Source organism: Pseudophryne corroboree, chromosome 9 (genome assembly GCF_028390025.1).
Source record: "Pseudophryne corroboree isolate aPseCor3 chromosome 9, aPseCor3.hap2, whole genome shotgun sequence".
Classification (NCBI taxonomy): domain Eukaryota; kingdom Metazoa; phylum Chordata; class Amphibia; order Anura; family Myobatrachidae; genus Pseudophryne; species Pseudophryne corroboree.
Window position 1 is genome coordinate 250,706,741 of NC_086452.1, and position 27,650 is coordinate 250,734,390.

A 27,650-nucleotide genomic window follows, 5' to 3' on the forward strand; every position below is an offset into this window, starting at 1 on the left:
GTTGCCATGTCACCTGTGGGGGACGATTACGTTGAGGCTTAGGAGAGCTCGATGGGATAGTACCAGTGGTTGGTTCTGGAAGAATGTCCAAGTCCTCGAGTAGTTTTTGGCCTTGTTCCAGTGTTTTGGCCGTGCGTACAGCATTGTCTGCTAGAACTTGTAATTGGAAAGGAAAGTTCCATCTATATTTTATATTGTGTTGTCGCAGAATTCTTGTGATGGGTTGCAAATCTCTCCTTTTTTGTATCGTCGAAGGTGCCAGATCTTGGAACAGTTGGACTTGAGTATCTCTGAATGTGATGGTCGGCGTGTCTCTAGTCGCGATGACCAGCCTCTCTTTTGTATGGTAATAATGTAGCCGGGTGATAATGTCCCTGGGCTGTTGATCAGGTGGGAGTCTAGCTCTAAGTGCGCGGTGCGCCCTGTCAAGGAGGAGCTCGTTGTCTTGAAGTCCAGGTAGGATATGTCTAAAGAGGTCCTTGACAAATGTCGACACAGACGCAGTTGCGACAGTTTCAGGGATCCCCCTGATCCTTAAATTGTTCCTACGCGACCTGTTCTCCATATCTTCTTGTTTTTCCTTAAGGTCGGTAATTTCGGATCTAAGGAGAGAGAGCTCTCTGTCTACGGAGCCTTGGTATTGGCATATCTCATCCGTTTTGGACTCTAGAGCATCCGTTCTCGTACCAAGAGAAGTCAGTTCCGATTTGAAGTCGTCCACCGCTCGCTTGAGCTCTTGTTGAAATGTCAGTTTTATCCCGTCTACTAAGGTAGTGAGGACAGAGTGTATAGACGGGTCTATATCTAACTCCGGCGGCGACTCAGGGGGAGAAGACTCCGCACGATATGTATTCTGTGAGGACGCTTTGGCTTTAGGTGTAAATATAGAAGGAGTAGATGCAGCCGTAGCTATACGGTTTTTATTAGACATATCGAAAGCTGATGATAAATATCTTGGAGATATTGTATACGGATCCACAGAAAGAATTAAATAGTTAAGGCGTAGGGGCTATCTTGAGGAGCGTTCAGAACATCATTAGCCCAGCAGTGTAGGCAGAAATCAGGCGGACTGCGAGACGCTTTCCCACGTCATGGAGGCACGTCTGGGACTTGGCGATTTATTTGCCCCTGTGTGGGGCCGGTGGTAAAATGGGTGGGATGGGTGTTATATATTAAAGGAGGGCTTCTTAGATATGAAGATATTTTATTTTTTTTCCAGTTTTTGTAGAGGCACAGCAGCCAGCAGTGTCACTGCAGCACCAGCGGGGGGAGATAGTAACCAGAGCCAGCCGATGAGCTCCCTGTGGAGGGTGCTATTAAGGCCTCAGGATCTTCGGCTCTCACAATAACACCCAGCTCGGGAACTAGTCCCCCTTCTTAGTGGAGGGGCGTGGGGGATTGTCTGTGGCAGTGAGCAAGCCGAGCAGTCACCTCAAGATGGCCGCCGGGCGTTCCACGGTCTCCTCCGCCCTGCAGGTTCCCCGGCATCTCCGGCGTCTCTAGACGGCACAGGTAGGCAGCGGGTGGATTGATGTCACCGCCCGTCGTGGTGAGCGGCTGTACGGGCGCCTGGGGTCTGGATGAGGTCCGCGCTCAGGTCCGGAGGCTCGTGGTGCCGCTGACGGTGCGGGGCGGAAATCTAGGCCCCGGTCTGAAGAGGTCTCGTAGGCCGCAATCCGCGGGAGCCCAAAGTGCAGCTCCCCGATTCCGCGGCTGAAACTGAGACGCTGCTGGGGGGTCAGGAGGGACAGGGGAGCTGTTGGTAGCAGAGCTGGGGCACGGAGCAATTGATAAAAGGGGGTTTGGGTCCCCAGAGTCCGGGAGCTCTCACTCTGCGTGTCTGTCTCCTCAAGCGGCCAGGCCCTCCAATAAAAGTTAATTTTTACAAGTTCAGTTGTTGCTGTTTTTAATGCTAGTGGATATCATTTATCAATGCAATGTATACACTTATCTTGCAATAAAGATATTCCAAAGACACTTCTAGGAGTCCCCAATTATAGTTAATGACGTTACAACATTTTGTACTTTATAAAATGAATATTTTACAGTACTTACCAAGCCGGTTAATGGTTCTTCCATTATATCCAGGGTTTCCGTAGATGTTCCTTTGCTATGTTCATTTATTGAATAATTGTCTATGGAAGGTCGTATCGCCTCTTGGTCTCTTGTGAACATTAACAGATCATAGCACCAGAGACGAGGCACATACACGTCATCAGTATCGCAACCTGATTTCTTGGATGTATCAATTTTGTTTGTCTCTCTTTTGAATACAGTTCTAAAGTTCTGAATTTTATTTTTAACCCACGCAACATCAGCATGTGGGTAAAGAGGTCTGCTCAGTTCAATTAGAGACTGTATGGCATCATATCTTTTTTGTCTATTACTATAATCGGACGATTTGACCTTCCACAGACAGGGATGGGAATGGTATAAGTTAATGAACTCTCTCAGGAACTCTGAGTGTTTATCTTCAGGCATCTTTCTAAAAAACATTTAAACAAAATTAACATTGATATAAAAAATATGAAGATATGCTAACTTTTAAAAAGTCATGTCAGATTTTCTTTACATCGCATAACAATTACAACCTAGTTATGTACAAAAAAATATAGTGAAAATATGCATATAACGGGTAACCCCAGTGAACACTTTTCTAGCATTGTGTGCTGATGTATGGGGGTAGGAATACATTAAATATCTGGGTGGCAGAAAAACAAGTATTTGGGGCTGATTAATTGAGTAAATTCTACCCGTTCATGAGTCTTCAACCTGCTGCCCTCCAGCTGCTGAGGAACTACACATCCCAGCATGCCCTGCCAGTTTTGCCATTAAGGCATGCTAAAACGGAGACAGGGCGTGCTGGGATGTGTCAGTTCACAACAGCTGGAGGTCTGCAGGTTGAAGACCCATGGAGGAGAAAGTTTAAGAGAAGGAAAAGCACAGATATACACTTTAAAAAAATATCAAGATTTTTAACAAGGTACAGGAGGGAAACATTATACAAAGTAAAAGAAGCATTACAAGGCAGGGAAACAAAAGGTAAACAATAAAATAGTAACAAAAGTGTTCACAGCATTTTCTGTTCAAAGATATGATATATTTATCAGTTGAAGATAGACAAATGTGCTTGGGGTGTGAAGTGTAGTCTGATAAAATAATGAAACCCACAGACAAAAGGTTAAGATGGTTTTACCTGTGAAAAAGGTGGGATAGGATTTGAAACGTCTGTATTCTTGCAGTGACATCCTTTAGAGTGCAGCCTTCTCATTGGTGGACCATTTCTTGAATGCAGGTCTTGAAATTAATTCTCTTAAAATTCATGGTGCCGGCTGGTACATGGTGAGGTGTGTTCAACCAGTATTTTCAGCAGTAGTAATTTAATTAACATGAGTGTTGCATTGAAGACAGGATCACAGTTGTATATAGATGCTTCAAATAGGGTTGAAGTTGCCAAAAGGATAAATTGAATGGGGAAGACGAGATGGTGAAGTGGTTATCTGCCGTCAAATTCTATGTTTCCATGCAAACTTTATTGGTGTGAAAAGTGGCTGGCAAGGTCTGCTGACACTTACAGAACCACAGCAGTGCTAATCTAATTAACATGGGTGTTGCACTGAAGCCAGAATCACAGGTGTGTATATGTATATGTGTGGTGTATATGTGTGTGTGTGTGTATATATATATATATATATATATATATATATATAAAATTACACACACACACACTTTATTGGTGTGAAACGTGTAGTCAGAAAATATTCCTGTTTCCATGAATAGAACCTACTTAAGTAAATAACAAAGAATTAACAATTATCAGAGAACCCTTCCCCACTACCCAAACTGCAGTGGATACATATGCAATGCAATGGGTAATAATACAATAGAAGCTAAATTTATTTATTTTATTTTACAAACTACAATTCTCAACATTGACTCACAGCAGTGTTAATTAACATGGGTGTTGCATTGAAAATAAGATTGCAGTTGTGTATGTATATGCAAACTGAAACTTGCAGAACCACAACTGGCAGCTTGCCGTGACACCAGGTCATGCTATGACAATTGTAGTTCAACAAAAAAAATTGTAACAAAATTTACAGAGAGCAAATGATTCATTCAATTCTTGTACTGCTGCCCAGGAGTAGTTCAAAAGGTATGTTTTTACAAATTAAAATGATCAAAAATAAAAAGATACTGAAGTACATGTACCAGGGCAAGCTTGTACTTGTGGTTCTCCAAGTTCCAATTTGCCTTAGCAGCCCAACCATGCTAGCATCTACAGTTCACTATAAAAATAAGTAAATGTAATAAATGTATGGTGGTGAAAGAAAAGCCCAGTTTCACTGAAATAAAGACTGCATGTTTTGAATGGCAAACCCCCCCCCCCCACAAAAACTGAAGTACTGTAGGCAGGCACTGTCCGTCTACTTCGGTGACATCACAAGTTGGACAGAAGTTGGCAGGTTGGTTGGTCTGATGAAAAGTTGGTTAGATGTGTGGAGCACTGGTAAAAAGTTGGTTAGATGTGTGGTGCACTGTTTTAGTTGAACAGACAAGTTGGATGGTTAGAAGTTTGGAGTGTTGGAGAAAAGTTGATCTGATGTATGGCTAGCATAAGGTAGATAGAGACTAAAGGTGCATACACACGGAGAGATTTTGGCTATGAGAGATTTTGACTAACTTTTCCCTTGAACTGGCAGTAGGAGATTTTGACTAACTTTACCAGAGATTTTGTCTAACTATGCAAGAGATTTTGGCTATGGGAGATTTTGACTATCTCATTTAAATAAGGGGATGAGTGTCATATATAGGACGATTTTACAGGGTGGCTGGTATTTAAATAGCTGAAAGTAAAAAAAAAAATTTGCGTGGGGTCCCCCCTCCTATGTAAAACCAGCCTCGGGCTCTTTGAGCCAGTCCTGGTTGTTAAAATACAGAGGAAAAAATGAGTAGGGTTCCCCCATATTTAGACAACCAGCACCGGGCTCTGCGTCCGGTCCTGGTTTAAAAAATACGGGGGACAAAAGACATAGGGGTCCCCCGTATTTTCCAAACCAGCACCGGGCTCCACTAGCCAGGGAGATAATGCCACAGCCGGGGGACACTTTTATATTGGTCCCTGCGGCCGTGCCATTACCCCCCCAACTAGTCACCCCTGGCCGGGGTACACTGGAGGAGTGAGGACCCCTTAAATCAAGGAGTCCCCCCCTCCAGCCACCCAAGGGCCAGGGGTGAAGCCCGAGGCTGTCCCCCCCATCCGTGGCCCGGTGGATGGGAGGCTGATAGCCTTTCAATAGTAATATTGTTCTTTACAGGAGGCCTACAGGTCCCAGCAAGCCTGCCCCAGCATGTTGGCACTTGGAGAACCACAAGTGCCAGCATGCCCGGACATAAAGGGCCCGCTGGCACCTGTAGTCCACCTGTAAAGAAAATATTAAAAAAAAAACACAACACATTCTTTTAAAAATCCTTTATTAAACTGGGTCTTCACCTGGGGGCGGCGGCCTTTAAGCTCTTTTGCATGGCCGCCGCCTTCCCAGGGCTTCCGGCGTCTTCACCTGGGGGGGCGCCACCTCCCCAGGGCTTCTGGGGTCTTGCTCCGGCGTCTTCACCTGGTGGGCGGCGGCTGCTAAGCTCTTTTGCATAGCCGCCGCCCATCCAGGACTTCCACGACGTCTTCACCTGGGAGGCGGCGGCCTTTAAGCTCTTTTGCATGGCCGCCGCCTTCCCAGGACTTCCAGCATCTTCACCTGGTGGGCGGCGGCTGCTAAGCTCTTTTGCATAGCCGCCGCCCATCCAGGACTTCCACGGCGTCTTCAGGAGCTCTTCTCCGCTCCTCCTCCGCCGTCGGACTGACAGCCGCTGCCTCGCGCTGACTTATATAAGTCAGCGGGAGGGGGCGGGGCGATGACGCGGCGAGCCGTGATTGGCTCGCGGCGGCCAGCTTGAATTTCAAAAATGACGCTGAGGCGCCATTTTTGAAACTGGTACCGCTCCGCTGCCAAACTCTGCAATAGAAAGGTAAATTTCCCCCGCCCGCACCGCTGCCGCAACCCGCCGCCGCCCACACCGCCACCGCAACCCACACCGCCGCCGCAACCCGCCGTCGCCCACACCGCCACCGCAACCCGCCGCCGCCCGCACCGCCGCCACAACCCGCCGCCGCCCGCACCACCGCCGCCTGCACATCGCTATCGCTGGGAAAAATCGCTGGCCTCTTAAAGTGTTAGCGATTTTGACTAACTTTTGCAGCGACATAGCCAAAATTGACTTGCCTGCACTGACTATTTTTCCCAGCGATAGCGACCTAGCGGGGACGCGCATCGCTATCGCTGGCTGTGTACACACGGAGCGATCTGCACTAACTTTCTGAGCGATTTTGACTATATAGTCAAAATCGCTCAGTTATATCGCTCCGTGTGTATGCACCTTAATGCTAGCCATACATCAGACTAACTTTTCTCCAACACTCCATACTTCCAACTTGTCTGTTCAACTAAAACAGTGCTCCACACATCTAACCAACTTTTCATCAGACCAACCAACCTGCCAACTTCTGCTTAACTTGTGATGTCACCGAAGTAGGCGGACAGTGCCAGCCTACAGTACTTCAGGTGGTGTTAGGGCACAAAAGTCAGGGAGCGGGATGTATTAAGATACATCGCCGCCCCTCACCGGTTACCGCAGCGATGTTGATCGCATATGTACTAACATATGCGATCAACATCGCGATGCGGTGACGGAGGGCCCTGCGACACCTGTTAGGTGGTCTGCGGGGGGTCTCCGTCACCTCCCAGGGGTCCCCACACTGGCTAGACGCCGGGAAGCAGCAGCAGGCTTCCCCCGGCGCCGCCTCCTCCCCCCTGCAGCCGGAAGGACGTCCGGCTGCGTTGCTAGGGGGAGGAGGAGACCTTCAGGGTCCAGGGCAGCCTGGAGGAAGGTAAGCTGGGGGGGAGGGGGGGAGGCATCTGCGGCGGTGTTGGCGGGTTGCGGCGGTCGGCGAAAAGAAGCCCATAGGCTTTTATAGGGTATCGCCATCCAGAGATGGTGATACCCTGGACACCGAAAACACGGCGGTAGGTTGTTAGTAAATATGAAAATGCGGTAAAACCCCCGTTTTGGGGGGTTTTACCACATTTTTGCTTTAGTACATCCCGCCCAGGATGAGGTGGGTGTGGGAAGGGGAGACTGAGCTGCTGTTGGGGTTCACAATTCATTCACCTTTAGGCTGATCAGGCCAGAGCTGACGTCACACACCCTCCCTGAAAACGCTTGGCAATGCCTGCATTTTTTTGGACACTCCCAGAAAACGGACAGTTAACCCCCAAATGCCGGCTTGCTGTCAAACTGCATACGACTAGCGATTAAAAAAGATGCTGATTTCTATTCGGCTATGCCTGTTGTTGTTTGGTGACACGCGTGAGCATTGCAGTGCTATCTATCGATAATCATCCACTGTGCGAAAACGCACAGCAGTGATCAGGTCTGAATCAGGCCCAATTTCCACATAATGGTGGTCATTCCGAGTTGATCGCTAGCTGCCGTTGTTCACAGCGCAGCGTTCATGCAAAAAAAAAATCGGCATTTCTGCGCATGCGTATGGTACGCAATGCGCACGCGCGGCGTACTTTCACAACAAACAATGTCGTTTTACACAAGGTCTAGTGGCGCTTTTCAGTCGCACTGCTGGTCGCTGAGTGATTGACAGGAAAGGGGTGTTTCTGGGAGGTAACTGACCGGGGAGTGTGCTGAAAAACGCAGGCGTGTCGGATGCAATCGCAGGCGTGCCGGGGAAAACGGGGGAGTGGCTGGACGAACGCAGGGCGTGTTTGTGACGTCAAAACTGGAACCAAACAGTCTGAAGTAATCGCAAGGTAGGAGTATTACTTAGAAACTGCTTGAAAATTTTTTGCAGCAGAACTGTGATCCTTTCGGTCGTACTTCTGCTAAGCTAGGATACACTCCCAGAGGGCGGCGGCTTAGCGTGTGCACGGCTGCTAAAAGCAGCTAGCGAGCGATCAACTCGGAATGACGGCCCATGTCCCCAGTATATTGCCAGATACACCTAACCCCCCAGTATAGTGCCAGATACATATTTATTACCAGTTATTTATATAGCGCACACATATTCCGCAGCTCTTTATAGAGAATATTTGCCCAGTCACATCAGTCCCCACAGTGCCAGATACACATATGCCCCCATAGTGCCAGATGCAGATATGCCCCCAGTAGTGCTGCTCACTGCCGCCGGGCTCCTCCGCTGCTGTCACCGCTGGCTGCCGCTGGACTCCTCCACTGCTGTCCGCCGGGCGCCTCCGCTGCTGTCACCGCTGGCTAGAGCTGGCCCTGGTGGTGGTGGGGGAAGAAAGGGTGCCGCTATCTTGGAGGGCAGTGACTGCAGGTGGGGTGCAGAGGTGCCGCGATCGCAGGTAAGATGTGGGGGTGCCAGATATGCCCCCAGTGCCAGATACAGATATGTCCCCAGTGTCAGATACAGATATGTCCCCAGTGTCAGATACAGATATGTCCCCAGTGCCAGATATGCCCCCAGTGCCAGATACAGATATGCCCCCAGTGCCAGATACAGATATGCCCCCAGTAGTCCTGCTCACCACCGCCGGGCTCCTCCGCTGCTGTCACCGCTGGCTAGAGCTGGCCCTGGTGGTGGTGGGGGAAGAAAGGGTGCCGCTATCTTGGAGGGCAGTGACTGCAGGTGGGGTGCAGAGGTGCCGCGATCGCAGGTAAGATGTGGGGGTGCCAGATATGTCCCCAGTGCCAGATACAGATATGTCCCCAGTGCCAGATACAGATATGTCCCCAGTGCCAGATACAGATATGTCCCCAGTGTCAGATACAGATATGTCCCCAGTGTCAGATACAGATATGTCCCCAGTGTCAGATACAGATATGTCCCCAGTGCCAGATATGCCCCCAGTGCCAGATACAGATATGCCCCCAGTGCCAGATACAGATATGCCCCCAGTAGTCCTGCTCACCACCGCCGGGCTCCTCCGCTGCTGTCACCGCTGGCTGCTGCCGGGCTCCTCCGCTGCTGTCACCGCTGGCTGCCGCCGGTCTCCTCCACTGCTGTCCGCCGGGCGCCTCCGCTGCTGTCACCGCTGGCTAGAGCTGGCGGGGGAAGAAGGGGTGCCGCGATCTTGGAGGGCAGTGACTGCAGGAGGGGAGCAGAGGTGCAGCGATCGCGGGTGGTATGCAGGGGGTGCCGCGATCGCGGGCAGCTGCGGGGGGTGAAGCGATCGTGGGAGGGGGTGCAGGGGTGCTGCGACCGCAGGTGGGGTGCCAGTGATCGGGGGTGCAGCGATCATGGGCGGGGCTCGCGGGAGGGGTGCCACTGCTGGGTGTCCTGTGACAGCGGCAGCAGTGATGTACTGCCGTAGCTGCCCCTGGTCCTCCTCCAGCTCCGCTACCACTGCCTGGGGTCTGCTGTGACAGGGGGAGCAGTGATGAACTGCCGCAGCAGCCCCTGAACCTCCTCCTGGCTCCTGCTCCACAGTGCTGCAACTGCCAGGGATCCTGGGTTGTAGAGTGACAGAAGTAGGCGGACACTGCTGGCTAGTGTCCGCCTACTTGTCGTTCAGTTGGGGGGACAGTTCCCCCTACACCTGAACGATTCATTGGGATTGGGTTTCTGGACGTTTTTTAGCGTGTGGGAGCAAACGGCTGATAATCGTTTGCTCCCACACACTGCCAGATTATCGTTCCAACCAGCCAACTACTTGCGTCTCAGACGGAAATGGGAACTCAGTTCATGGCTAGAAACTTGGAGGAAACTGGTCATGAACAGAGGGGGGAGGGGCAACCAAGGGAGCATCTTACTCCCCACTGCTGACATCAACCCTAGGGATCCCAGCCTCATACGAACCCCGGCGCCTATGATCCCTGAGGCCTAGCGCTGGTGCACCCGAGGTGGCAGCTGCGTCAGCGACTGTTCAGCGGTCTCCATCCCAAAACAGTGCGGCTGTGCCTCACATTTCCCCTACTAAGCGGAACTGATGCCTTACCTTCTCCCCGTGCTCCGGCCACAGCCTGGTAATGTCTGCTGGATTTGCTAGTACATCCTAAACCGTTATCCGCCAAAACAGTACTGTACACATGGGTAAGCGTTGCCGCAAAGCGGAAGGGAGTTGTTGGAGCGACTCTTTCTAAGGTACGTATAAGACGCTTTTTAGAAAGATCGCTCAAAAAAAAAAAAGTAAGACTATAAAAATAAAAATAAATAAAGCTTATGGCTGCTAAAAACCAGCAGCCTATTGACCATGGTCCGGCTTCTGCTGCACCAAACAAAAAACTGAATTGCCTGAACCAGGGATATAGGGACGGGCCCGTTGCATTCTGGGAGGCCGAAAGCTTTGATCGTTCGGTGCCAATGCGCTGTCGCTACCTCATATCCCAATTTTATCCTGTGGACCCTGCAGGAGAAAAAAGGATTTTAAATTACCTACTGGTAAATCCTTTTCTCGTAGTCCATAGAGGATGCTGGGGTCCACATTAGTACCATGGGGTATAGACGGGTCCATTAGGAGCCATTGGCATTTTAAGAGTTTGAGAGTGTGGGCTGGCTCCTCCCTCTATGCAGCTTCTAACAGACTCAGTCTAGAAACTGTGCTCGAGGAGACAGACAACTTTGAGAGAAGGTTTTTACACAGATAGTGGCGAAATTCACACCAGCTCACACATACAAGGCAAACCAAGCTAACCAGCTTGAAAACTCAGCAACGGCTGAACAATATTACTTAACCAAGTAAGAAAAAAACAGTACTTAACCAAGAACAAAGCAGTACTGAACTAAGCAACCACTGCAGGATCACGAAGCGGAAGGTAAGTAAAATCCTATTTTCTCTTATGTCCTAGAGGATGCTGGGGTCCACATTAGTACCATGGGGATGTACCAAAGCTCCCAGAACGGGAGGGAGAGCGCGGAGCCTCCTGCAGAACTGATTGACCAAACTGAAGGTCCTCAGAGGCCAAAGTATCGAACTTGTAAAACTTTGCAAACGTGTTCGACCCAGACCAAGTAGCCGCTCGGCAAAGCTGTAAAGCCGAGACACCCCGGGCAGCCGCCCAGGAAGAACCCACCTTATAAGTAGAGTGAGCCTTAACAGATGTAGGACACGGCAATCCTGCCGTAGAATACGCATGCTGGATAGTGAACCTGATCCTGCGAGAGATCGTCTGCTTAGAAGCAGGACACCAAAGTTTCTTGGGATCATACAGGACAGAGTCCGATTTTCTGTGACGAGCAGTCCTCGTCACATAGATTTTCAGAGACCTTACAACATCCAAGGACTTTGATGAAATTGAGGAGTCAGTAGCAACTGGCACCACAATAGGTTGGTTGATATGAAATGCCGACACAACCTTTCGGAAGGAACTGTTGATGTGTCTGCAGCTCAGCCCTATCATCATGGAAGATCAAGTAGGGGCTCTTACAAGACAAAGCCCCCAACTCCGACACACGTCTAGCAGAAGCTAAGGCCAACAAAGTGACAGCTTTCCACATGAGAAACTTAACCTCGACCTCCGGGAGAGGTTCGAACCAATCCGATTGGAGGAACTGTAACACCACGTTAAGATCCCAGGGCGCCGTAGGCGGCACAAAGAGAGGCTGGATGTGCAGAACCCCTTTAAAGAAAGTCTGAACCTCAGGAAGGGAAGCCAATGGTTTCTGGAAGAAAATGGATAGGGCCGAAATCTGGACCTTTATGGATCCCAACTTCAGGCCCATATCCACACCTGCTTGCAGGAAGAGGAGAAACCGTCCCAGTTGAAACTCCACCGTAGGAAACTTCTTGGACTCACACCAAGATACATACTTTTTCCAAATGCGATAGTAATGTTTAGACGTTACTCCTTTCCTAGTCTGTATCAGTGTAGGAATAACTTTGTTCGGAATGCCACTCCGAGCTAAGATCTGGCGTTCAACCTCCATGCTGCTGCAGCAGGTCATCCAGAAGAGGAAGAGGCTCGACTCTTCCAGCAGTAGATCCAGAAGATCCACGTACCAAGCCCTTCTTGGCCAGTCTGGAGCAATGAGGATTGCTTGAACTCTTGTTCTCCTTATGAGCTTCAGAACCCTTGGAATTAGTGGAAGTGGAGGAAACACGTACACCGACTGGAACACCCACGGAGTTACCAGGGCGTCCACTGCTTGCGGGTCTCTTGACCTTGAGCAATACCTCCTAAGTTTTTTGTTGAGGCGGGAGGCCATCATGTCTATTTGAGGAACCCCCCAAAGATTTGTCACCTCCATGAACATCTCTGGATGGAGGCCCCACTCTCCTGGATGGAGATGATGTCTGCTGAGGAAGTCCGCTTCCCAGTTGTCTACTCCCGGAATGAAGATTGCCGACAGTGCCAACGCGTGCTTTTCCGCCCAGAGGATGATTCTCAATACCTCCGACATTGCAGCTCTGCTCTTTGTTTCGCCTTGTCGGCTTATGTATGCCACCGTCGTTACATTATCCGACTGCACTTGAATGGGTCGATCTTGCAGAAGATGAGCCGCATGGAGAAGACCGTTGTATACGGCTCTTAGTTCCAGAATGTTTATTGGAAGACTGGATTCCAGGCTTGACCACCTTCCTTGGAAGGTTTCCCCTAGAGCAGCCTTTTTCAACTGGTGTGCCGCGAACAGTTGCTGAGTGTGCCGCCGCTCGCCGCCCGCACCCGCCGCACGGACCCGATCACTGCCGCCAGAGCCGTCACTGCCGCCATCCGCCCCGCCGCACGGACCCGATCACTGCCGCCAGAGCCGTCACTGCCGCCATCCGCCCCGCCGCACGGACCCGATCTCTGCCGCCAGTAAGAGCCGTCACTGGCGCCATCCACCCCCGCTACACGGACCCGCTCTCACTGCAGAAATGCGACCTGTCAGATCTCCGCACGCCGCCGCCCTCCTGCCTCACAGACCTGCAGACCTGTTAATATCCATTCCGCAGTCAGCCGGACAGTGACCTATGACTCACCATAGGTCACGGTCCGGCTGTCGCTGCGCCCGCCCTCTCACACGCTGCTCTGCTTGCTGCTCTGTGGTGAGGTCCAGGCGCTCCTCACCACTATATATTATATTTATATAATAAAGCATGTTTTGAACTAAGTGGGGGCATGTGTGTGGAATTACTAAGGGGGAGCTGGTAAGGGGGAACTGGTGTGAGGAATTACTAAGGGGGGGCTGGTAAAGGGGAACTGGTGTGTGGAATTACTAAGGGGGGGCTGGTAAAGGGGAACTGGTGTGAGGAATTACTAAGGGGGGGCTGGTAAAGGGGAACTGGTGTGTGGAATTACTAAGGGGGGGCTGATAAAGGGGAGCTGGTGTGTGGAATTACTAAGGGGGGGCTGGTAAAGGGGAACTGGTGTGTGGAATTACTAGGGGGGGGCTGGTAAAGGGGAACTGGTGTGTGGAATTACTAAGGGGGGCTGGTAAAGGGGAACTGGTGTGTGGAATTACTAAGGGGGGGCTGGTAAAGGGGAACTGGTGTGTGGGATTACTAAGTGGGGCATGTGTGTGGAATTACTAAGTGGGGGAGCTGATGGGTGGAAATATGAGGGCATGTATGGGGCATTACTTGTGGGGGTGGCGGTGTGTGGCATTACTGGGAGGCAGGTGTGTTGCATTAATATGGGGGGGCAGGTGTGTGGAAATATAATGAGGGGCATGTGTGTAGAATTATACTGGGGGGGGCAGGTGTGGAATTACAATGAGACGTGTGTGGAATTACAATGGGGACATGTGTGTAAAACGCTGGGGGTAGGTGTGTGGAATTACCGGGGGGGGGGGGGGGGGGGGGGAGACAGCATTTGTTTTATTACTGTGGGGGCCAATGTGCTTTATTACTGTGGGGGCCAATGTGTTTTATTACTGTGGGGCCAATGTGTTTTATATAAGGCTCTTCTTGCCACTCCAGCGTGTGATCGAGGCTCTTCTTGCCACTCCAGCGTGTGACCGAGGCTCTTCTTGACTGAGGCTGCAGAATCTCACATCGTTGAGACACGGACAGGTAGGGACCAGTGTTTTTTTTATGTGGGAGTCAGTGTGTTTTTGAGGAATATAAATTCTGGATTTACTTGTTTTTTTTCTTTTTCGCAGAGTTTATGAAACATGGACAAGTTTCTAACTAAGAAACGTGCATTAGAGTCAAATGATGATGACAGTGAATCAAATGTTGCTGGTCATAGTTCTGGTGCTAAAGCCGTTGTGCGCCAGTATAAAGAAGATTATTTGTCCTTTGGATTCATTTCACCTGGAGAAGAGCAGCCACGTCCTGAATGCCTTGTATGTGGTGAGAAACTGGCAAACCAAGCCATGGTTCCAAGTAAGCTGAAGAGACACCTTCACACAAAGCACTCACATTTGTGCAAGAAGCCAATTGAGTATTTTAACAGACTTCTAGCTGAACAAAAACGCCAGGCTAAACAGTGGGCCAAAATCACAACGGTTTCTGACAAAGCTCAAGAAGCAAGCTATGCTGTTGCAGAAATTGTGGCAAAGAAGATGAAATCACATACAATTGCAGAGTCCGTAATTTTACCAGCATGCTGTAAAATTGTAAATATCATGTTTGGTGAGAAATATGAACAAGAGATTTTGAAAATCCCTCTGTCTGATAACACTATTAGTCGGCGAATACTAGACATGTCTGAAGATGTTGAGTCACAAGTGATCACCAAGATTAAAGAAGCCAATGTCTTTGCATTCCAACTGGATGAGTCAACTGACATCACTGGAAAAGCTCAACTCCTAGCATTCAGCAGGGTTGTTTGTAATGAAGAATTCATTGAACAATTTTTGTTTTGCAAAATACTTCCAGAAACAACAAAAGGCCAAGACATTTTTGATGTTGTGAACACTTATTTCACTTCTCACAATTTGTCTTGGGAATTATGCATCAGCATCTGCACAGATGGTGCTCCATCTATGTCGGGAAGAGTGAAAGGATTTGTTGCACTAGCCAAGCAAAAGAACCCTGCCATTGGTTTTACACATTGTTTCCTTCACAGAGAGGCCCTCATTTCAAAATCAGTAGTACCTGAGCTGCAAAAAGTACTGGACGAGACAATAAAAATGGTCAACTACATCAAGAGTAGGCCATTAAAATCAAGGTTGTTTTCAGTACTATGTTCTGCCATGGATGCTGCTCACACTCAACTCCTACTGCACACAGACGTGAGGTGGCTATCTCGAGGGCGGGTGCTTTCAAGATTCTATGAATTTAGAGAAGAGCTCATAATTTTTTTTACTTCTGAAAATTCTGAGATGGCTGACCGGCTTAGTGATGAGACCTGGTGCAATAAAGTTGCCTTCCTAGCGGATATCTGCCAAGCCTTGAATACTCTTAACAAGAGTATGCAGGGAAAGAATGAAAATATTCTTACTTGTACTGACAAAATTACCACTTTCAAGGAAAAATTAACATTGTGGGGAGCCAGAATAAAAAAAGACAACAAAGTTGAGATGTTTGAGCTGACTAAAAGTTGCAGACTTGACAAAAATCTTGTCAATTTAATTCTACAAAGTTTGTTACTGCTGAGTAACAACATTGACAAGTATTTCCCATCACTTGATATTTCTTCCTTGGACTGGGTGAGAGATCCATTTGTGCCAAGTGCATACGCGTCGGCAGCACTAAGTGTTGCAGAAGAAGATGAGCTGGCAGAAATAAGGAATGACAGAGGGCTGAAATTAAAGCACTCATCAACAGATATGGCCTCATTCTGGTTGTCTCTCCGACAAGAATTCCCCATGGTCACAAAAAAGGTGATTGAAGCACTCCTTCCTTTCTCAACATCGTATCTGTGTGAGGCTGCCTTTTCTGCTATGAACACCATGAAGTGTAAGAACAGGTCACGGCTTCAATCATTGGAGGAGGACTTGAGGGTATGCTTGTCAACCATCCGTCCTCGGACAAGAGACATCATGAGACATCACCAAGCACAGGTTTCCCACTGATATTCTTATGTAAGTAAAACCTATTTATTTCTATTAATTTTAAGAGAAATAATAACAAATATCAACATATATTAAATATATGACGATATTTATTATTATATGTATTATATTTGATTAAAACAACTGATGGTGTGCCTTGGCAATTTTGAAATCTTGTTTAGTGTGCCACGAGTTTAAAAAGGTTGAAAATCACTGCCCTAGAGTGACTGCACCCCAGCTCCGGAGACTTGCATCCGTGGTTAGAAGGATCCAGTCCTGAATCCCGAACCTGCAGCCCTCCAGAAGGTGAGGCATTTGTAGCCACCAGAGGCGTGAAATCCTTGCTTTTGGCGAGAGACGTATCCTCAGGTGCATATGTAGATGAGAACCCGACCACTTGTCCAGGAGATCCAATTGGAAGGATCGAGCATGAAACCTTCTGAACTGCAGAGCCTTGTAAGAGGCAACCATCTTCCCCAGAAGACGAATGCACTGATGAATCGATACCCGGGTTGGCTTCAGGACATCCCGTACCATTGAGTGTATCACCAACACCTTTTCTATCGGTAGAAACACCCTCTGCACTTCCGTGTCGAGGATCATCCTCAGGAAAGACAATCTCCTTGTCAGCTCCAAATGTGACTTTGGAAGGTTCAGGCTCCAACCATGGTCCCTGAGCAGATGAGTCGTGAGAGCAATGGACTGCAACAGCTTCTCCCTGGACGACGCTTTTATCAGCAGATCGTCCAGGTATGGAATTATGTTCGCTCCCTGTCTGCGGAGAACCATCATCCCTGCCATCACCTTGGTGAAGACCCTCTGTGCCATGGAGAGACAAAATGGCAGCGCCTGAAACTGATAATGACTGTCTAACAGTGCAAATGTGAGATAAGCCTGGTGCAGAGGCCAAATCGGAATGTGGAGATACGCATCCTTGATATCTAGGGATACCATAAACTCCCCCTCCTCCGGACTTGAGAGCACTGCTCTCAGAGACTCCATTTTGAATTTGAACTCCTTTAGATAAGGGTTTAAAGATTTCAAGATCAAAATTGGTCTGACCGAACCATCCGGTTTTGGTACCACAAAAAGGTTTGAATAGTAACCCACGTTGTCCATATGAGGTGGAACTGGAACAATGACCTCTGACTTTTCAAAGTTCTGGATAGCTTCCTGTAGGACAGTTCTGTCTGTCAGTAAAGCTGGCAAGCCTGATTTGAAGAATCGGTGAGGGGGGTTTCATGAAACTAAAGTCTGTACCCCTGGGACACAATATCCTGTACCCAGGGATCCAGGCCGGACGACACCCAGACGTGGCTGAAACGTCTGAGTCTGGCCCCCACCAGCCTGTCCTCCAGGCTGTGTGGTCCACCGTCATGCTGAGGATTTTGAGGTACCCAAAGTAAGTTTCTGGTCCTGGGAGCCTGCGGGTGTAGGCTTTTTGGATTTTGCCCGCCCACCTCTAAAGAAGGTGGTAGGGGGCTTGGACTTTTTTGTCTTGGCGGTCCGAAAGGACTGCGATGCAGATGAAGAAAAGGGTTTCTTTGTAGAAGGCGTGGCTGAGGGAAGAAAAGGTGATTTACCCACTGTTGCCGTGGAAATCCACGCATCCAATGCTTCCCCAAATAGAGCCAGACCTGTGGGGAGAACCTACCCTACACTTCTCCCGGATTCCGCGTCAACAGACCATTGGCGTAGCCAGAGTCCCCTGTGAGCTGATATAGACATGGAAGATATCCTTGCAGTCAGCGTACCTAGGTCCTTCATAGATTCCACCATGAACACCGCAGAATCCTGTATGTTACGTAAAAATAATTCAATGTCACTTCTATCCATTGAATCCAAATCCTCAAGTAATGTGCCTGACACTTTACTATAGAGATCTATGCGCAGGCAACAGTAGGCCTAAGCGCCACCCCTGAAGCAGTGTATATGGAATTGAGCGTAGTGTCAATCTTACGATCAGCTGGTTCTTTTAAAACCACCTTTTTCGACAGTCTTGAAACAGATGCGTCAACTATGGGTGGGTTTTCCCATTTTTTTCCTATCTTCCTCAGGGAAGGGAAAAGCAACCAGAACCTTTTTGGAATATGGAATTTTTCTCCGGGTTTTCCAAGGATTTTTCAAATAAACCGTTTAATTCTTTAGACGCACGGAAGGTTAGCGAGGCTCTTATTGTCTGTGAAGTAAGCCTCCTCAACCTGCTCAGGTGTTGTCAGTAATATTTAAAACATCTCTAATGGCCTCAATCATTAGCTGTACCCATTTTGCAAGGGAAGCTGCCCCCCTCAGCACATCCCCATCACCGTGTCAGAGTCGGTATCCGCGTCATCTTGCATAATCTGGGCAAGTGCACGTTTCTGTGGGCATATGCTAGGGAGTTTTGAAGGGATAGGAACAGAACCTGACCAAACTTCCATAAACTTCTTTAAAACCCGAGTTTCAGTCTCAGTATGAGCTACCCTAGTAGAGATTTGAGAGATCATACCCTTAATAGAGGATAACCACTCAGGCTCATTAATAGGGATCTGAGACAAGACATTACATTCCTGTGTACAAGGAATGGATTCCTCCTGAGAGGAAATGTCCTCTGCAGCATAAGACAGAGTCCCTAGACATGGCCATGTGAGACAACAACCACACACACACAGGGAAATGTCAGACACAGTTTCCCCCCCAAGACTGCCACAGAGAAAACAGAGATTGGAGCCAACCCACACACAGCGCTTCCCATGGTAGATATAATAGAACTACCTGGCGCTTACTGTGTACCTTAATAGATTACACAGTATTTACACAGCCCCTCCCTTCTACAACCCCCTGGTACCCCACAGGATAGCTGGAGTTGCTTGGAGGGACAGCTCTCCCTGTCAGCGTCTCTGTACAGGATCTGCAGGCAGGAAAATGGTGCTGGATGCTGCTGGGTCCGCTGAGAAGCTCCGCCCCCTGAACATGGCGATGATTCCCGCTCTCCACTTCTTTATACTGGCTTGAGGAATTGTGCTGGCAGTGTTACCTAGGTCCCTGACAGCCTTGGTGCCAGTGTAGGGTATAGGCGCTGGCTCAGTGCACCCCTCACAGCGCCGCACTATGTACCGCTGAGCCTCCGGAGCGCAGTTAATACTGCACTCTTACCTTGTTGCCGCCATCTTCACTCCGGCTCCCTGCTTGCTATGGGGGCCGGTGACTCACTCGCCACTGGAATCTTCTGGCTCTGTTAGGGGGTGGCGGTAGTGCTGCGGGAGTGAGCAGTCGCCTGGGGCGGCTAACGATCATCTCCCTCAGGAGCTCAGTGTCCTGTCAGCGGAGATAGTGGCTCAAACCCCGCAGGGCAGACACTACTACCCCCCTAAGTCCCACAAAGCAGGGAGCCTGTTGCCAGCAGCCTCCCTGTGCCTAAACGCAAAGAAAAAAGAAAGAAAAAAAAGAGAAACTCCTATGGAGCTTCCCTAGCTGTGACCTAAACTGAGTCTGGTAGGAGAGGCATAGAGGGAGGAACCAGCCCACACTCTCAAACTCTTAAAGTGCCAATGGCTCCTAGTAGACCCGTCTATACCCCATGGCACTATAAGAGAAATAATAATAATAATAAGAAGAAGAATTTACTTACCGATAATTCTATTTCTCGTAGTCCGTAGTGGATGCTGGGGACTCCGTAAGGACCATGGGGAATAGCGGCTCCGCAGGAGACTGGGCACATCTAAAGAAAGCTTTAGGACTATCTGGTGTGCACTGGCTCCTCCCCCTATGACCCTCCTCCAAGCCTCAGTTAGGATACTGTGCCCGGACGAGCGTACACAATAAGGAAGGATTTTGAATCCCGGGTAAGACTCATACCAGCCACACCAATCACACTGTACAACTTGTGATCTGAACCCAGTTAACAGCATAACAGAGGAGCCTCTAGAAAAGATGGCTCACTACAGCAATAATCCGATTTTTTGGTAACAATAACTATGTACCAGTATTGCAGACAATCCGCACTTGGGATGGGCGCCCAGCATCCACTACGGACTACGAGAAATAGAATTATCGGTAAGTAAATTCTTATTTTCTCTAATGTCCTAAGTGGATGCTGGGGACTCCGTAAGGACCATGGGGATTATACCAAAGCTCCCAAACGGGCGGGAGAGTGCGGATGACTCTGCAGCACCAATTGAGAGAACTCCAGGTCCTCCTCAGCCAGGGTATCAATTTTGTAGAATTTTACAAACGTATTTGCTCCTGTCCAAGTAGCTGCTCGGCAAAGTTGTAAAGCCGAGACCCCTCGGGCAGCCGCCCAAGATGAGCCCACCTTCCTTGTGGAGTGGGCATTTACAGATTTTTGGCTGTGGCAGGCCTGCCACAGAATGTGCAAGCTGAATTGTACTACAAATCCAACTAGCAATAGTCTGCTTAGAAGCAGGAGCAGCCAGCTTGTTGGGTGCATACAGGATAAACAGCGAGTCAGATTTTCTGACTCCAGCCGTCCTGGAACCATATATTTTCAGGGCCCTGACAACGTTTAGCAACTTGGAGTCCTCCAAGTCCCTAGTAGCCGCAGGCACCACAATAGGTTGGTTCAGGTGAAACGCTGAAACCACCTTAGGGAGAAACTGAGGACGAGTCCTCAATTCCGCCCTGTCCGAATGGAAAATCAGATAAGGGCTTTTACAGGATAAAGCCGCCAATTCTGACACGCGCCTGGCCCAGGCCAGGGCCAACAGCATGACCACTTTCCATGTGAGATATTTTAACTCCACAGATTTAAGTGGTTCAAACCAATGTGACTTTTGGAACCCAAAAAACTACATTGAGATCCCAAAGTGCCACTGGAGGCACAAAAGGAGGCTGTATATGCAGTACCCCTTTTACAAACGTCTGAACTTCAGGGACTGAAGCTAGTTCTTTTTGGAAGAAAATTGACAGGGCCGAAATTTGAACCTTAATGGACCCCAATTTCAGGCCCATAGACACTCCTGTTTGCAGGAAATGTAGGAATCGACCCAGTTGAATTTCCTCCGTCGGGCCTTACTGGCCTCGCACCACGCAACATATTTTCGCCAAATGCGGTGATAATGTTTTGCGGTTACATCCTTCCTGGCTTTGATCAGGATAGGGATGACTTCATCCGGAATGCCTTTTTTCCTTCAGGATCCGAGGTTCAACCGCCATGCCGTCAAACGCAGCCGCGGTAAGTCTTGGAACAGACAGGGTCCTTGTTGGAGCAGGTCCCTTCTTAGAGGTAGAGGCCAAGGATCCTCCGTGAGCATCTCTTGAAGTTCCGGTTACCAAGTCCTTCTTGGCCAATCCGGAGCCACGAATATAGTGCTTACTCCTCTCCATCTTATCAATCTCAGTACCTTGGGTATGAGAGGCAGAGGAGGGAACACATACACTGACTGGTACACCCACGGTGTTACCAGAGCGTCTACAGCTATTGCCTGAGGGTCCCTTGACCTGGCGCAATACCGGTCGAGTTTTTCCCAACGGTTTATAATCATGTGGAAGACTTCTGGGTGAAGTCCCCACTCTCCCAGGTGGAGGTCGTGCTGAGGAAGTCTGCTTCCCAGTTGTCCACTCCCGGAATGAATACTGCTGACAGTGCTATCACATGATTTTCCGCCCAGCGAAGAATCCTTGCAGCTTCTGCCATTGCCCTCCTGCTTCTTGTGCCACCCTGTCTGTTTACGTGGGTGACTGCCATGATGTTGTCCGACTGGATCAACACCGGCTGACCTTGAAGCAGAGGTCTTGCTAAGCTTAGAGCATTGTAAATGGCCCTTAGCTTCAGGATATTTATGTGAAGTGATGTCTCCAGGCTTGACCATAAGCCCTGGATATTCCTTCCCTGTGTGACTGCTCCCCAGCCTCGCAGGCTGGCATCCGTGGTCACCAGGACCCAGTCCTGAATGCCGAATCTGCGGCCCTCTAGAAGATGATCACTCTGCAACCACCACAGGAGGGACACCCTTGTCCTTGGTGACAGGGTTATCCGCTGATGCATCTGAAGATGCGACCCGGACCATTTGTCCAGCAGGTCCCACTGGAAAATTCTTGCGTGGAATCTGCCGAATGGGATTGCTTCGTAGGAAGCCACCATTTTACCCAGAACCCTTGTGCATTGATGCACTGAGACTTGGCTCAGTTTTAGGAGGTTCCTGACTAGCTCGGATAACTCCCTGTCTTTCCCCTCCGGGAGAAACACCTTTTTCTGGACTGTGTCCAGGATCATCCCTAGGAACAGAAGACAAGTCGTCGGAACCAGCTGCGATTTTGGAATATTGAGAATCCAATCGTGCTGCCCCAACACTACCTGAGATAGTGCTACACCGACCTCCAACTGTTCCCTGGATCTTACCCTTATCAGGGAATCGTCCAAGTAAGGGATAACTAAAATTCCCTTCCTTCGAAGGAATATCATCATTTCGGCCATTACCTTGGTAAAGACCCGGGGTGCCGTGGACCATCCATACGGCAGCGTCTGAACTGATAGTGACAGTTCTGTACCATAAACCTGAGGTACCCTTGGTGAGAAGGGTAAATTTTGACATGAAGGTAAGCATCCTTGATGTCCCGAGACATCATGTAGTCCCCTTCTTCCAGGTTCGCAATCACTGCTCTGAGTGACTCAATCTTGAATTTGAACCTCTGTATGTAAGTGTTCAAAGATTTTAGATTTAGAATCGGTCTTACCGAGCCGTCCGGCTTCGGTACCACAACAGTGTGGAATAATACCCCGTTCCCTGTTGCAGGAGGGGTACCTTGATTATCACCTGCTGGGAATACAGCTTGTGAATGGCTTCCAAAACTGTCTCCCTGTCAGAAGGAGACATCGGTAAAGCCGACTTTAGGAAAACGGCGAGGGGGAGACGTCTCGAATTCTAATTTGTACCCCTGAGATATCACCTGAAGGATCCAGGGGTCTACTTGCGAGTGAGCCCACTGCGCGCTGAAATTCATTGAGACGGGCCCCCCACCGTGCCTGATTCTGCTTGTAAAGCCCCAGCGTCATACTGAGGGCTTGGCAGAGGCGGGAGAGGGTTTCTGTTCCTGGGAACTGGCTGATTTCTGCAGCCTTTTTTCTCTCCCTCTGTCACGGGGCAGAAATGAGGAACATTTTGCCCGCTTGTCCACGAAAAGACTGCGCCTGATAATACGGCGTCTTCTCATGTTGAGAGGCGACCTGGGGTACAAACGTGGATTTCCCAGCTGTTGCCGTGGCCACCAGGTCTGAAAGACCGACCCCAAATAACTCCTCCCCTTATTAAGGCAATACTTCCAAATGCCGTTTGGAATACGCATCACCTGACCACTGACATGTCCATAACCCTCTACTGGTAGAAATGGACAACGCACTTAGACTTGATGCCAGTCGGCAAATATTCCGCTGTGCATCACGCATATATAGAAATGCATCTTTTAAATGCTCTATAGGCAAAAATATACTGTCCCTATCTAGGGTATCAATATTTTCAGTCAGGGAATCCGACCACGCCAACCCAGCACTGCACATCCAGGCTGAGGCGATTGCTGGTCGCAGTATAACACCAGTATGTGTGTAAATACATTTTAGGATACCCTCCTGCTTTCTATCAGCAGGATCCTTAAGGGCGGCCATCTCAGGAGAGGGTAGAGCCCTTACAAGCGTGTGAGCGCTTTATCCACCCTAGGGGGTGTTTCCCAACGCACCCTAACCTCTGGCGGGAAAGGATATAATGCCAATAACATTTTAGAAAATATCAGTTGTTATCGGGGAAAAACCACGCATCATCACACACCTCATTTAATTTCTCAGATTCAGGAAAACTACAGGTAGTTTTTCCTCACCGAACATAATACCCCTTTTTGGTGGTACTCGTATTATCAGAAATGTGTAAAACATTTTTCATTGCCTCAATCATGTAACGTGTGGCCCTACTGGAAGTCACATTTGTCTCTTCACCGTCGACACTGGAGTCAGTATCCGTGTCGGCGTCTATATCTGCCATCTGAGGTAACGGGCGCTTTAGAGCCCCTGACGGCCTATGAGACGTCTGTACAGGCACAAGCTGAGTAGCCGGCTGTCTCATGTCAACCACTGTCTTTTATACAGAGCTGACACTGTCACGTAATTCCTTCCAACAGTTCATCCACTCAGGTGTCGACCCCCTAGGGGGTGACATCACTATTACAGGCAATCTGCTCCGTCTCCACATCATTTTTCTCCTCATATATGTCGACACAAACGTACCGACATACAGCACACACACAGGGAATGCTCTGATAGAGGACAGGACCCCACTAGCCCTTTGGGGAGACAGAGGGAGAGTTTGCCAGCACACACCAGAGCGCTATATATATACAGGGATAACCTTATATAAGTGTTTTTCCCCTTATAGCTGCTGTATTGTTAATACTGCGCCTAATTAGTGCCCCCCTCTCTTTTTTAACCCTTTCTGTAGTGTAGTGACTGCAGGGGAGAGCCAGGGGAGCTTCCCTCCAACTGAGCTGTGAGGGAAAATGGCGCCAGTGTGCTGAGGAGATAGGCTCCGCCCCTTTTTCGCGGACTTTTCTCCTGCTTTTTTATGGATTCTGGCAGGGGTTAAAATTCATCCATATAGCCCTGGGGGCTATATGTGATGTATTTTCGCCAGCCAAGGTGTTTTTATTGCTGCTCAGGGCGCCCCCCCCTAGCGCCCTGCACCCTCAGTGACCGAAGTGTGAAGTGTGCTGAGGAGCAATGGCGCACAGCTGCAGTGCTGTGCGCTACCTTGGTGAAGACAGGATGTCTTCTGCCGCCGATTTTCCGGACCTCTTCTGTCTTCTGGCTCTGTAAGGGGGCCGGCGACGCGGCTCTGGGACCCATCCATGGCTGGGCCTGTGATCGTCCCTCTGGAGCTAATGTCCAGTAGCCTAAGAAGCCCAATCCACTCTGCACGCAGGTGAGTTCGCTTCTTCTCCCCTTAGTCCCTCGATGCAGTGAGCCTGTTGCCAGCAGGTCTCACTGAAAATAAAAAACCTAAACTAAAACTTTCACTAAGAAGCTCAGGAGAGCCCCTAGTGTGCACCCTTCTCGTTCAAGCACAGAGATCTGAGGCTTGGAGGAGGGTCATAGGGGGAGGAGCCAGTGCACACCAGATAGTCCTAAAGCTTTCTTTAGATGTGCCCAGTCTCCTGCGGAGCCGCTATTCCCCATGGTCCTTACGGAGTCCCCAGCATCCACTTAGGACGTTAGAGAAAATAATGTTTGCTTTTGGTTCCCTTAGTAATTTTTACACTAACAAAGTTTTCTGGAAAAGACAAAAACAAAAAACAAGGTATAACTATGGTCTCAGCGCAAGGGTGAGTAAACGAAGGGTTAAAATGTTTTTTCAACAACTGTGTTAGATTCAAACTTCAGAAGATACTGTACCTGTGTTCCATTTTATTCATTGAGACACATTGTTAAGATGGAACATTCAAATACGCTTACAAATTGAAAATATTTTATTTACAATTGTCTTGTAATGTACAGATTACACGGACTTCAACAAGCTACTATAAGCAAGTTAAGTTTGCAGACTTATACAAGACAAACATTTACATGCCTACAAGAACTTTGAGAATATAAATACATGTGGCACTGTAAAATTTATTTTTATTCAAATAGTGTTTCCCTTTAATAACCATTATCAATACTAGTAACTTGCAACACTGTTCTGACAATATTTCCTATTGTGTGACATGGGAAGGGATACAATTATTTGAGAACACATATCTTCGCTTCAGAAGAAATAACAAATTTAATTTATCATAGAAATTATATACAATTTGTATTGTATGCATTTGGGTATAAATATTTATGAAATGACAGAGCAATGTGCATACATTGTGCTCCAAAGTAGATAAACATTTGTAATATATAGCAAATGTCCCCATCTATTTTTTATGCTGCATTTGTATGCAAAAGAATGCATATTTTCAATTAAGCCAACATATTCTATACACAAGTAAACCAAGAGCATAAAAAGAAATCCTTATTATGTAAAGCTATAGACCTTGTCTTAAAAGAAATCCCTTTTGCTCCAAGAAATTGTGAAGGACCGTCATCAAACACGCTGGCACAAGATTGTTTTGTAAATAAAATTCAGGTTTATCTGTCAAGTAAAATAAAAGGCGTCACTTGCTTCAAAAGTGCAAAGTTCATCATTGATTGAATCTTCAAGATAACGAAAAGCACCTTTTTGAAAGAAGTCCAGCACTATTTATGCTCCTTGGTGGGTGCGTAGTAAAGTTCCATTGGTTTATTTACCTTCCAATATTTTTCACTAACTAGTTCCAAGGAAAATGATCCATTTAAAACCTAAAAAAGAAAAAAGGACAGTTTAACATTATGTGGTTTTAGTATATAATTACATTTCAGCTGCAACTTCAACAGTACACAGTGGTTCCAAAGAACACCTTTGTGGAGACATCATTTGTGTAAGCTGGCATCAAGACTACAGGTACAGGTGAAAGAGAGAGATTCAATTAGCCATGGTAAATTACCGTGGGCTAATTGATCCCCTAGATCCTATTAGTACCAAATGCAGCCTGCCGATAGTATTTACCTGGGATTTTATTTCGACACCTCAGCAGACTCTCTTAAAAAATAAAAAAAATAAGAATTTAAACCTACCGGTAAATCTTTTTCTCGTAGTCCGTAGAGGATGCTGGGGACTCCGTAAGGACCATGGGGATAGACGGGCTCCGCAGGATACATGGGCACTTTAAGAAAGACTTTAGGTATGACCGATTTTGGTAACGGCAATCCAGCCGTAGAATTGAGCCTGCTGAATCGTGTTACAGATCCAGCGAGCAATAGTCTGCTTTGAAGCAGGGGCTCCAACCTTGTTGGCCGCATATAGGACAAACAGTGTTTCTGTTTTTCTTACTCTAGCCGTTCTGGCCACGTAAATTTTCAAAGCCCTGACTACATCAAGGGACTCGGAATCCTCCAAGTCGCGCGTAGCCACAGGCACGACAATAGGTTGGTTCATATGAAAAGATGACACCACCTTAGGCAAGAATTGAGGACGGGTCCGCAATTCCGCTCTATCCATATGGAAAACTAGATAGGGGCTTTTGAGACAAAGCCGCCAATTCCGACACTCGCCTAGCTAAAGCCAAGGCTAACAACATGACCACTTTCCAAATGAGATATTTTAACTCCACCGTTTTAAGTGGTTCAAACCAGTGTGACTTAAGGAAACTCAACACCACATTAAGGTCCCAAGGCGTCACCGGAGGTACAAAAGGAGGCTGAATATGCAGCACTCCCTTTACAAAAGTCTGTACTTCTGGGAGAGAAGCCAACTCTTTTTGAAAGAAAATGGATAAGGCCGAAATCTGAACCTTAATGGAGCCTAATTTTAGGACCAAATTAACTCCAGTTTGTAGGAAGTGAAGGAAACGGCCCAGATGGAATTCTTCCGTAGGAGCATTCCTGGCCTAACACCAAGCAACATATTTTCGCCATATACGGTGATAATGTTTAGCTGTCACGTCCTTCCTAGCCTTTATCAGAGTAGGAATGACCTCATCCGGAATGCCCTTTTCCGCTAGGATCCGGCGTTCAACCGCCATGCCGTCAAACGCAGCCGCGGTAAGTCTTGGAACAGACAGGGCCCCTGTTGCAACAGGTCCTGTCGTAGAGGAAGAGGCCACGGATCTTCTGTGAGCATTTCCAGTAGATCCGGATACCAGGTCCCTCGTGGCCAAT

General features: G+C 48.3%; 2 protein-coding genes across 5 annotated transcripts in view; one reads left to right on the plus strand and one right to left on the minus strand.

Moving 5' to 3' along the window:
- The first annotated feature begins 14,122 nt into the window (after positions 1-14,122).
- LOC134958801 (zinc finger BED domain-containing protein 5-like) lies at positions 14,123-15,970 on the plus strand. Its single transcript, XM_063941523.1, has one exon. It carries the CDS (start codon positions 14,123-14,125, stop codon positions 15,968-15,970), a length of 1,848 nt encoding a protein of 615 aa, XP_063797593.1.
- A 9,408-nt stretch (positions 15,971-25,378) lies between these two features.
- Positions 25,379-27,650, minus strand: part of RNF2 (ring finger protein 2) — a 128,613-nt gene continuing 126,341 nt past the window's right edge. For 3 of the 4 annotated variants that reach the window (XM_063940203.1, XM_063940201.1, XM_063940204.1), the window contains exon 7: positions 25,379-26,252. In XM_063940203.1, coding sequence (XP_063796273.1) covers positions 26,151-26,252 — 102 coding nt within the window. In that variant the 3' untranslated portion in view covers positions 25,379-26,150. The remainder of the gene's footprint in view (positions 26,253-27,650) is intronic. The other variant, XM_063940202.1, reaches the window with a different exon arrangement.